Source organism: Erithacus rubecula, assembly GCF_903797595.1.
Source record: "Erithacus rubecula genome assembly, chromosome: 6".
In the NCBI taxonomy this organism is placed as follows: Eukaryota; Metazoa; Chordata; class Aves; order Passeriformes; family Muscicapidae; genus Erithacus; species Erithacus rubecula.
Window position 1 is genome coordinate 49,577,407 of NC_136688.1, and position 12,992 is coordinate 49,590,398.

The window sequence follows — 12,992 nt, forward strand, 5'->3', positions numbered from 1 at the left end:
CTCCAGAAACAGGAGGTGTCTGTGCTCACCGTGCGCTCGCGGCTCCGGGAGTGAGTCTGGCTGGGGGCTGGAGGAACGAGTGCTGGTGACCCAGCTCCAGAATCCTCAACAGCTGCTCAGTTTAGCCCTGTTCACACAGCTAGAGTTTTGTTTTGTTACTAGAGTTATCCAGGGAATAGCTGTTCTTTGGGGGAAATGTCTCTTCATTTTTAAGAGAGCAAGTGTAGCCGTGTGAACAGGCCTGGTATTTATTCCTCATTCTCTTTTGTTTAAAATTCTCTCTCTATCCAAGCAGGGAGCAGAGGGCTGAGACTGCCATATCCCTGATCATTCTTGCCCAAGTAACATCAAATATTAATGCAAACAGCTCATAAGCTCGACAGATACAGATGTGATTTGAATAATTTTAGTTTGTCTTTGCAGGTATTGAACTTACTGTCAGAAATTGAGAGCTGTTGGCCAACAGTGTCACAGCAGAAGACTCTGCAGAGACTAGGAGTAGCTGCTCAGCAATAGGTGCTCCAGCACTGTTGGATCCAGCTCCCTTGGATTTTTTCTACATAAAGTTCCAAACAAGGTTTGGAAATTCCCTTTTTGTAGTGAAAAAGGAGAGGGAGTTGGATGTAGATACAGTGCTGATTTGAGGCATGGAGATGACAGTGGCATCTTTAAACAATTTCTGTCCATTCTAGGTACTGAGTAAGTGTGACACAGAAAAAAGCACTTGAAGGCTTTTCAACTAAGAGTGATTTTCAATACAGAAAAGGTTTCTTTCAACTTGATAAGTACTTGCTTACTTTTGGGAAATCAGCATTTTTGAAATTTCAAAAGCATCCTCCCAAGAGTGTTACACAGGGGCATAAACACACTACTGTAGTTTCCAGCTCAGATAAAGAAGCAGAATTGCATGTTTTATTTACTCTCTGTTGATAGAAAGCAATGGTATCTCAAAACAAATACACTGCTTTCTTATAGCAAATAGTTTTGGTAGCCCTGAGACCCTGGTCACAACTAAGGGTTATGAGCTAGCCTCAAGAAGATTTTCCAATCAGTTTTGCCTCTACCTTTTAATATTTCCCTCCTAATCTTTCCAGCTTACTTTTGAGAATATCATGGGAAACTGTTTTAAAGCCAAGATTTGTGGCATCCACTTCTTCCTTATCCACAAAATGTCTTTTCCTGTCACCTAAACCTCCTGGCACTGAAGAGTTTCATCTGAGAAGGTCAAATTTAAGCTACTTTGCAAAGAGGAAGTTGTTGAAACAAATGCCTGAGCTAGTCTGTGAAAATACAATTTTGTTGAGCTTTATGAAAAAATATAAATATACAATAGGTTATTTTTATAAATATAAAATAGGTTCCCAAATGGAGTCTTGCTTCTCCTTATCTGACCTGAGGTCAAAACCAAAAGTTCCTGATATTCTGAGACATGAGTCATGCTATTGGGGCAGCTAGGCTTAATTTCTGGGACCCACATTTAGTATAAAAACCTTTTAGACCACCCCATAATTCATAAAAGTTTCTGTTCTTTGAATTTATTCGGCTCAAAGTTTTAATGCTACATTTTCTGATGGGAGACTAAAACCAACGGACCACCAAGCCTACAGAGAAAACAGAGTAATGCAAATGCAGCTTTGGCAGATTAATGTAATTCTGATTTCCTCTTTTCTGTCCCCAAAATTCTTGCTGGGATGGGTTCATATTAATAACTTTTATTTTACTCCAGTTAAATGTTAGAACACAGTGGGAGTGTGGGAGCAAAGTTACATCTATGTTTCTATTAATTGCATGCAGTATATCACTGAGCAGAATTTTAATAGAGCTGAAAACCTTAGAATGAGTGGGGAAAATATCAGTCACAACTAAAAAATGAATCAGAGCAACCTCTGGCTCTGGGCAGTGCATTGCACTTTAATCTTTTCTTGTGAGAGTTCAGAGATTTTCACTATGTGGACCAGGAAAATTAAGTATTGCATATGTCTGTGTGAGAGAGTCACTGCATGCCCAGGTCTTTGCTTTTCTGATATACCAGAGCCATGCCATGGCAGGGCAAAACCCCACATTTTGTAAACATGACAAACACAGGCTGCTGCATGAAGGAAGAAATGAAAAATGAGTTGAAGTGCCTTTAAAATATTTGTCATAAATAACTCTTGTAGACCAAAGCTGGACCAGAAAAGAGAGATTTATTAGTCTTTTCTACCTCTTGCTCTTTCACCTTCCCTTGCCTGGCTTTGCAGTTTTCAGGCATCTCTGCTGATGGTAATTGTTCTAAGGCTGTTGTAGCTTCCATTACTCTGGAAATACCATTTCTTTCTAAAGGCATCCAAAGATACAGGGTAAATTGAGGAGTGTTTTTTAAACTCAAAGGAAGGGGGAAAAGTCATGTTAACAAAAATCACTGGGAAAGGAGCATTAAATATTTGGTTGCAAATTTTGCTTTCCTGTTGTGTGAGTCAAAAGATACCGAAATAAATGTGAACTGCACTCAGGATTTTTCTCTGTCTGAGTAACTGTCCCTCTGAAGGCAAATAGTAGATTTGGCTTGAACATTATTTTGTTTTCTGGTTGGAGCTCTGAATTCTTGCAGAAATTCACCATTATAATCCTGAAAATATTTTCCTTTACACAAATATCTCTCTCCTGACTCACTTGCTGCTCTTCTTCTCTAAAAAAGAAAACGGGGTGGGAAAGCAGAAAAGGGAAGACAACTGAATTAATACCCTAACTATTAAAATGCAGGCTGTATGGCAAAACACTTAATTTCATTGAACACACTTGTTATTGAGAAGCAGCTCAGACTTTATTTTAGCCTGTCTTAAATAAACAGCTTATTCTTTTGAGCACTGGCTTCTAGACATCTATGCTCAGTGAAGATTTTGATCTAATTTGTATTTGATGAGCTGGGAAGCTGTGGATGACCATATGTGTCATCTTGGGAACGTTGTAGCTTTATGCAGTGTTGGAAGAGAAGCAGGATCCATTAGAGACCCAACGGAGGTGTTTCAGAGCAGGCAAGGAGAACTCTCTAAACACCATCTGCTCATGCTGTTGCTTGTAAAACCATGTCACATCTGCTGCTCCAAAAACAGTTTGCTGATCTCTCCTACATTACAGGGCTGCTGTGCTGCTCTCAGCTCTGGAACAAGGAGTCAGTGCCACAGTACTGGGACAAGAGGTGTTAGCTGTAGGTGAAACTGCACATGGCCTGCTTGGCTTCCAAATCTTGTGAACTAACCATAAATATCAAAAAAAAAAAAAAAAAAAAGAAAAGAAGAAAAAAAGGGAAAAAGAAGGAGAGGAGTCAGCACTCTGCATTTAAGTGGTGAACCTGGGTAAGTACTTTGTTAGTCTTTGCTGAGCTACATCTTGCCCAACTTGGCTGCTGGGGTACAATTAACACTACTGCATGCTTCAACCCTAACATGGCTAAACCATCTCAGAGATTGAGAAGATATTTGAGATAGCCTGATTGGTGGAAAATGAGACTTGTCTTTGATATCAGATGAAATTAACTCAGAAGGTACTTCCATTTCCTTTGACCATGAGTTTTTATAGCTTAGGATATCTGGCTGCCTAACACTTATGAGGTGTTATAAAGCTAATTTACCTACCCTGGAAGCTCCAACTGTACACACTGGTGTACATTTGCAATACTACTCATTACTACTATACCCAGAGTGATCATTTCATAATAGTGGTGTATAAGAAAACAGCACTGCTATCAGAGGAGAGAAGTTATAATGATGCAATGGAAATCCTTGGAAGTACCAAGGAACTGCAGGCCCAAATAATTGAAGATTTAGTACTTTCCACAGTACTTTTTGGCTTTCCACACCAAAATGCAATTGTTAGGACCTGAGATTATTATACAGTATTGTATAATAATGCTGTTACTATACACAGTATAATAACACAGAGATTGTTTTCAGGAATCTGCAGATGAAGGAAAAAGAGTGAAATTGTTAAAGTGTGTGTTGCTTGCAGTTCAGTGGCAATGCTCACTTCACTTAATAATGAGTGTAAATTAGTAAGTCTCAGAATTGTTGTATTTGCCTGGTATCTCTGAATGGTAAAAAGAAGTGAACACCATCTTCTGTCAATCAAGTTTATGGTAAAGGAATTAAGCCATCTATTTTAATGTTCATCTTGAAAAAAAAAATTTAGGCTACTGACAACCTGATGGTCACCTCCAATTTGCTAAGCAGTGTCATGTGGAATACCATGGCAAGAAAGAGGCCAGGATGTCAGGAAAGGTGGCCATGTGGCATTTTCCACTGCTGTACAAGACTCATAAAAGGCCCTAATTATATGCTCTGGCATGTAGATGTCATGTTAAAGAACTGAAGCATCTGATATAGTTCACTTTCTTACTTTCCTCTGATAACCTAGAGATACCACAGCTTCATTATATCAGCTAATGAGGATAGTTCTACATTAACCCACCTGAAAGAGCAGGAACAGTCCAGAAAATAGGACACTAGGAGAGTTTTCAAGTGTTTGGCTGCTGCTTGATCACTGACCTGGGCAAAGCACCTCATTGTCCTTTCCTTCTGCTCCCACCTCTTACTATTTCTCTTTTAGCATATTGCAAGCATGAGTCAGTAAAACAATATATACTTTTCATTATAATGTGTTTGAACCCAAATCTTACTTGTAAACATCACTGTACTCTAAATAGAAATGAAAGATTTGGTATTCATCCAAGAACAAAGAAAATGTCTATTTTTACATCATGGTGGCAGGCTAGAAGGGCTGAAGGAGGACTCAAAACCTTGTATAACAGAGCTTTGACCTAGAGCAACAAAATCTTGTCTGCTCTTTCAGCAAGATTCTGTTAGTAGTCAGGTGCCCTAGAAAATGAGAACCTAGAAACTGCCCTAGAAACTTTCATTTAGAATGGGAGATTGGTTGAACTTTCTACTGCTGTGGAATTCTACCAGACCTTTTGCATGGCAGGCTTCCTCTATTCTTACAGATACATAGTTTTCACAGAGTATTTAGAGTTGGAAGGGAACCACAAAGGTCTTTGAGTTCAGCTCTTGAGAGAATGGCCCACATGGGGATCAAACCCCTTCATGACTGTGAAGTTCAGGTGTGTGAGGCTCTGATTTCTAAAGATGCTTCTGCAACTTCAAGGAGCTGTGTTCAGGCGTTTGTCTTGCAAGAGAACCAGTAATGAACAGCAGGAAACTTCATGGATAACAAACAGCAACAGAGCAGAAATTAATATATTTTTTCTTGTTTGTGTTAATGTCTGTGACACTGTGCTTCAGTGGTTTCTTACAGGTTCCTTTGGAATTAAACAGCCTACCTGGATTAGAGATAAACATGAATCTTTGAATCTTCTCAATATCCTAAATAAATGTCTACTCTGGTTATATTTCTTCTTTAAAACAGCCATTGTAATAATGATTTCTTGTAAGAGAAATGAAAAAGGGTGTTACACTGTTATTCTACCTTGTGCTTCATTCATATGCATTTTATAAGGATGTCATCCTTTGTAGCAGGCAATTGTCCCCTTCTGTCTCAACGGCTATAGAAATTAAATCCTTTAGGGCATACATTGCTTGAAACCAGAGTAAGAATGAATATTTTGTTTTCAGCTGGTTTTGCTAAGGCTACAGGAGGGAATTGAATTGCTTATATGAGGTCAAAATTTGGCCCTTGAGACTAAATCACACAGGAGGGAGTATGACTGCAAGTGACTCTCCAAGTGGAAGCAGCAGCCTGAGCCAGGTGATGTCTAGGAAATAAGCAATTGCCTTTGCATCTATCTTCACTGCTGCAGCTTTGCAGGTCCAGAAAATTATTCTCAGACTTGATGTTCAGCAAAGGGAAATGCAAGGTCCTGCACCTGGATCAGAGCAATCCCAGGCACACCTACAGCTGGGCAGAGAACTGATTGAGAGCAGCCCTGTGGAGAAAGGCTTGGGGGTGATAGTTGATAAAAACTCAATATGAACCAGCAAAATGTGCCCACAGCCCAGGAAAACAACTGTCCTGAGACAGAGTTGAGACAGCCTCTGCAGCTTAGTCAATCATTTGTATTGATCAGGTTTGCTTGTATTTATTTGCTGTGATAGTGACAAGGTCTTTTGTGAGAAATGCACAATTCCTTAGGTTATATATACATGTTGTTGCAATGGTGAGGTCAAAAATCGTTTCTAAGACCTCTTGCACACAGAATGTGTACTACCAACAGTTTAATGTAAGATGGAAAGGCTCTTCTAAGAAAGAAATTGATTTCCTGTGACCAAGAAAAGTCAATGTCTAATGTTGAGCTATATGGTTCCTTGCACAGGTAAAAGTAGGTGGGTAAAGATGAGACATAGCTGGAAAGTTGATCCTGATTCGTGTACTACTGAAATTACTAAAATGTAATTTTCAGGTTGATTCAAACCATAAAGTGCTGCAGACTTACTCAGGTCTGAAGTCCCACTCCTGCATGATTATTTAAGAATTAAATTTTAACCTGTATTTTCTTCCTGGAACAGGACTAGTGGTACATAAAGCTTTCTTGGATGTATTGGTTACTTGGAACAAATGTATTTGAGATAAAATATGTATTAAAAGACACAGGCTAATCTCCTTTCATGCCTGGCTTTCTTTGAAACATACCCTAAGAAAAGAATAAGTATTGTTTGGATCCATCCACATTTCTCTCCACATTGATCTGTCCTTTGGCAGACTCTGAGAACCATGTCTTTCTAGTTCTTAGAAACTTTCTATTGTGTGCAACCCTTTTCAGACATTTCCTGCATTTTTCAGCCCACTGAACTGCTCATAACATTTCAGTCTGGAAGTTCTGGCATAGTCTGGAGTTGCACACCCTCCACTACATTGGTGTGGATTCAGAGGTTTGCTTTCATTTAGTTAAAACATTCTCCTTTCCTATTTGTTTTTTCCAGTGACTTTAAATTTAGATCAATATATAAATAAATAAAATATATATATATATATAATATATATATATATATATAATATATATATAAATAAAATAAAATTTATTTAATCCTACTGGCCAGGTTATTAAAATATTTAGACCACACCAAAGTCAAGTCCATTGTATTTTGGAATTGCTTTCTTACTATCATAATTCCTTTTAACTTCAGTCACACAATGAAGTGTCCCTTTTTTTTTTCCTGCTAGCCATCCAGAATTTCCTCTGCATAAATCTACATTGCCAGTTGTTTTCTGTAAGATTTCATTTCAGCAGCAGCTGTTTGCAAACCAGTAAATACTTGCTGCAGAAATTGAACATTGTGATCAATTCTGAAATGTCTAAAAGTTGAAAATCAATTTAGTGGGTCTGGATCCAATCAGAGGCAGTTGTGGACACCTCAGGGATCTTTAGAAAGCATAGTAGACAGAAGGCAATGTCACAGCATTCATCTTCTGAGTCACATTTTTTTATTATGTGCAGCTTTTTTTAACCTCAAACTTTCAGGCAAGTTCTTTCATACTCTTCAGGATGTGCTATTATACCTCTGCTATCCAGTTTTTTAATTTAAATCAATGTAATCTTACAATTTCTTCTCTCAAAGATTATCTTCTGCACACGAATAATAACTTGGCAACTAGAACATGGAACAGTTTTAGGCAATGTTCTCTATGTGTATTCAAATGAACATTACATAACCAAGAACTTTTAAAATATCTTTACAATTATGACACCCAGGACTATACAGTTATGCTTTTGCTCCTTGCTAGGCATGCCTCAGGTGAGGACCTGGCTCTAAATAAAATGCACTCAGATAAATGCCCAAAATAAAATGAACTCAAGGTTTTCCATGTAGGAGACATGAATCTGTAGATGAGGCTGAACATGTTTTGCTTTTGTATTTTGCTCTCCCACTCCTTTCTTTTCTCATGCTTGGCTCTGCAGTTGGAGGCTTTGCTTGTTGAGGTAAAATGTCTGGTAATTACTGTGTTTAATTTAAATGACTAGGCTTAGAGCAGACTGATGCTCCAGCTGGGGTAGACTGATGCCTGCACTAACAGAGTGGAATTACAGAGCACTCAGCAGGGTTTAGTTGGTCAGTACTCCATTGGTTGGAAGTTTTAATCTATGCATATAATCAAGTCCACTGGAAAAGATGCTCTGACAGATACTTAACTGAAATTTGGAAAAAGCATCCCCTGCCATGGCTCAGACTGAGCCTCCTCACCCCTTTGTAGGACAGCTCTCATTGTGGAGCTGTGATGCAACACTGTTCATATTCCCTCTTTTTCATTACCCTTCACCTCTTCCCCCTCCAGATAACTTTGATAGGTGGCAATTAAAACATCCAAGGACATAAAATCCTTCGGTCAGGTTGCTGAAATTTGATAAAAATTCTTAAGACTGGGATGTTTTCCTGTTTGCTGCAGTCTTATGTGAAATGAAACAATTTTTTATTTCTTTGTTTATAAACTTGAATAGACTTTAAAAAGAATAATGCAGTTGTAATAGCTCCCAGTTTAGCAACATCTGTATACATGTGTATAGTCTTAAGCAATAGTTCCTGGACCTTTATTGTTTAAGTGGAATTGCAAAGACCTCTCTGGAGACATACTAGGATATTGTATCAGTGCAAAGTTTGGCTGTTCAAGACTCTGCCATGCTAGCAAATAACAATTTCCCTTTGCCCTCCTTCACAGGCATAAATGCCTCTTTCTCATCCAAACAAAGACTCTCATAAGAAAAAATTAAAAATATAAATTTTTTTACCAGATCACAGAAGAAAGCTTCAGTGTTTTTTCTTTTTTGTTTTGTTTTGTTTTGTTTTGTTGTTTTTTTTAGTTTTTGTTTTGTTTTATTTGGTTTTGGTTTGGTTTTTGTTTTTGTTATTCTTAGAGTTTTGAGGTTTTTTTGGGTTTTTTAGCACAGCAAAATAGAAATTATCAATTGATATCACACAAACATTAGCAACACTTTCAGGATCTCAGAGCTCTCAGTAGTACTTAAATACACTAACTGAATATTCTTGTTTAACGTAGAGATACCTGAGTAAGTTCTAAACTAGTGACCTTGAATACTTGAGCAGTCTGACACAGTGCTCTCTTCACCCTTTTCTGAGTGCCTTGACTGTCCATATCAAGCTGACCTGGTCATGCATATGCTTCATTGCAGTGCAGGAATAACCTTCTTGTTTGATCTTGTAAAGCTATCCTCCAGACATCAAACTAAAAGGACTAGGGAATTGTATTCTGGTTTTCCTTACTCCCATACCTTCTACAGCTTGTTTATTGAGCTACTAAAAATAAATATTCCCTCTTTGTTCCCACCCTGGAGAAAAACTTGTTTACAAGGTAAGAGCCCACCCAAGAAGACAGAAACACTTTTCAAATAGTAACACCAGTGCATAAGTACTTGTCATATACCACCCAAAGAAAATATTTGAGAGAGCTCACCATGCTTGTACTTCTAGGAAGAGATGCAGATTTTGTGGCTGGCATTCCTTTGCTTTGAGAAATCATAATTTCTACTGGCAAGCCAGGTCTTGTTCTGCATGAGACACCATTATCAAATAACCTGAGAGAGGGACTTGTATCCAGGGACAACGATTTCTCTAATTTGTGTGGTTGCGATCCAGCCACAATGTCTTCACTTCTCAGAGTCTCTAAGTCTACTTCTTCGTGGGTCTTCCCATCCAGAATGTTTTCTTTCCAGTTCTCAGGAGACTTTCTCTTAATATGAAAATCATCTAGGCTTTTCACACTGGAGGGAAAGGTATTTTTCAGTTTAGCAGCTCGGTATGCCCTCAGGCTCATGGGATCGAGCACTCTGAAAGTAACTTCATTAATAAATTGAGAGAATTTGAGTTTAGCTTCTATCTTTTCTTCCACAATAGACAATGAACTTGATGATCCTTGACTCACCAAGCTCAAGTCAGATGCAGAGGAGCTGCTTTTCTTGTGAGTCTTCTTCTGCCTCTGGAGCTTTTGGCTTGCGTTTCCCACTTCTGATGGATACAGAGAAGAGTGCTCCAGTCCATGAGTTTTTTCACCCCCTTTCTGACAGTGCTTTGATCGATGGGGTCGATAGCCTTCATCCTTATTTTTGCTTTTAACAAAGCTTTTAGCTTCTGACCTTGTGCTGCCCTGTAACTCAAAGCTGTCCTCGCTGGAGCTGCAGCGTTTTGAGTAACTGTTCATTTTTGCATCTCCAAAGAGGCTCCTCTCTGCACCAGTCCCCACTCCTGCTGCACATGCAGCTGTGCATGCACTGCATGCTCTTTCTTCATTCACCCTGCCACCCCCCTCTTGCTTGGCTGGACTTCCAGCACCCTCTGGCTCAGCTGGGGAAATGGAGCCTTTCGGCTGCGACTGCATTTGCTTTGGTGTCTGTGTGTCAAACACTGGTACTGAAAGAGGGATTCCCATTAATCCTCTTCCAACTTGTTAGACAGCATGCCTTTGGAAGGCATAGCAATGCACCCTCCACATTTTGCTCCATATGCACCCCAAATTATGCATATGTTTCATAATTAGATCAATAACAAATTCTCATCATTTTAATTAACCATACCAATGAACAGAATCTATAGGACATGCAAATTTTCCAGGGTATTGAGTATTCAGTGGATGAGTGTGGGCTTTCATTGACCCAAAGCAATATATGATATATTCCTGTTTGTTGAACTGGAAACCAAACTACCACAATGTAGATCAATTCTCACTAAGTAAAGTCTGGGTTGGTTCTGTTTCAGGGCTTTTTAAAATCCAATAGCAGAGAAGGTCATGCTATATTGTCCTAACACTACTAGTGTTTGCTGTTCTATTAAAAAAAATAGTGACAAATCTGCTAGATCTGTTAGAAAAGCAAACAAAACGTGATTCTCACTTTCTACCTGCTTGCTTTTTGTGATAACTTTAATTCTAAAATAATTTAAAAAGATTAGGATCCAAAGCAAGGTGCAATATTTCAACATTGTCAATGAGTTTGAAGTAGTAAAGATAAGTTCTTTAGGTCAAGACAGGCACGTTGTACATGAAGTTCTTCTAATTTTTCACTGTCTTTATACGCAGGCGAGTCTGAATTGTAAAGTGAAGAATTTCTATTTTTGGTTTGTATAAGCAGGAACCTAAGGACTAGTTTAAGTGAGATTAAAAACTATAGTCTGACTTTATAATTAGCGTGGATATTTGCAGTGTCCCAATAATGTGTTGCCACAGGAAATGACCAGAGAAATTACTGAATGATAAATTTGAAAGTGTGGTTTTTTGGATTTTTTGCATCTCCTTATTTTAGCATAAGAGTGAAAGCAATTTACCCCTTTTCTTGGTGGGATTCAGACTCTGCTTATACCAAATGTCAAATGCAGCAAGTGGAGAAAGAGAAGAGACTCACAAGCAGAAAATGGAATGACCTCCCTTAGACACAAGAGCACATTTAAAAATCTCATGCATAGCTGACAGGTCAACAGCAGCTTGAGCTGAAATGTAGTTCCATGTGGTTTTGAAGCAGACATTTAGGCCCCTCATTACAAGGCACTTTACTTGCTGCCTAGAATTTATTGTCTCCACTTTGGTAATTCCAACACTCATTTAAATCATAGTTCATAAAAGCTGCTGAAGTGTTGCAAATTTCTCAAATTAACATAGTAAGTACATTAATTTTGCAAATAACAGGGGCACATGAAGATCCTTTTAACACATCAGAAATCAATTGCTTTTACTGGAATTACTTTTTGAAATGCTTCCATATTTCTATGGGATTGTGCCATTCCATTGCATGCTACAAACATTATCCTGATCACAGAGATAATGTGGATTAAAATGCATAAATCTTGCTCACACTCTCTTGTTCTAGATGAATTTATGCCTCTCTCACTTGAATGTGAATGCTAACAGTTTAAAGGGCTGACAAATGCTTTCAATTGTCAACAAAAAGATTTTCATGACCTTTTCAGTGCAGTCAGGGAACAAGACAACACTACTCCCCTCTAGTAAAGCCAGGATTTAGGGATTTTTCAGTATGTCCAATACAGACTTGTACGAGCATAATGTAACTCTTGATGCAAACAGGATTCTGAAGCACATAGGGTCTGTGTTAATCCATCTTAGGTCTTTTGTCTTCCAGATCCATTAGAGCTTGGCAAAGTCTGTGTTCTGCAGTTTTAATGGACTTTATTAATAATGCCTGTTTCAGAAACAGAACAAGCCTTACCAATCAGCCAGAACCTGCAATGATTTGTACCTATTTGGACAAGAGCTCTTTCATTCATGAGAGACTGGGCTCCTTTGAACATGAGTATAGCTATGTTAACTACAAGCATAAATTCAGCTATCCATTACCTATGTGAAAATTTTAGGGTATGCATTTTAAAGGTCTGTGGTACAGCCAATAATAATGGATCATATAAATCTCTTTTATTGTCAGAAAAGAGCTCTTTTGTTCAGAGAGACATTATTTGCATAGCAGTAAAATATATGTATAGGTATAGATAAATGGTTATAGGTAATTTAGGTAAGGTACATAACACTTGGGGGTGTCATACTACTTATACTGCTGCTTCTCTTTCTTCAGGTGATTTCTGCCTAATAACTCTAGACATATGACACAGACATATCTGATTATTTAAAAAAAAAACTATCCACAGCTGCAAAATGAAAAATAATTCTTCTTAGATGTTACAGACCTTTTCACATCAATCAAAGTTTTTAGTAACAGTAACTATTCAGTGTTCACTCTTAAATAAATTCACCAAAATATTCTCTAGAGAGTAGCTGAATTGCAGAAATTATTTCCATTATGTGTACAAATAGAGAAGCTGAATATTAAAACAAAATCTGAATGTTTGATATCTTGAACATTTTAATAATTGATGTTCATTATTTATTTTCTATGTATTAAGAGACTTATTTTTTGAAGTGTTCAAGTTATTTTGCCTTATATATTTAAATTGCTTTGAAGACACTGCAGATATAGGGAATTTCCTGTCCCAATGCAAGCAGGTGTGTCTGTGAATGACATTACTTTGCTGCAGTAGTCTGGGCTGTACTCT

At 38.0% G+C, this 12,992-nt stretch overlaps 1 protein-coding gene across 1 annotated transcript in view; it reads right to left on the bottom strand.

The window, feature by feature from the left end:
• The window catches only part of BEGAIN (brain enriched guanylate kinase associated), a gene marked incomplete at its 5' end in the record, with an annotated part of 145,855 nt that extends 135,715 nt beyond the window's left edge, over positions 1-10,140 (bottom strand). Inside the window, one exon of the mRNA XM_079308174.1 lies at positions 9,397-10,140. Coding sequence (XP_079164300.1) covers positions 9,397-10,140 — 744 coding nt within the window. The remainder of the gene's footprint in view (positions 1-9,396) is intronic.
• Positions 10,141-12,992: the final 2,852 nt, after the last annotated feature.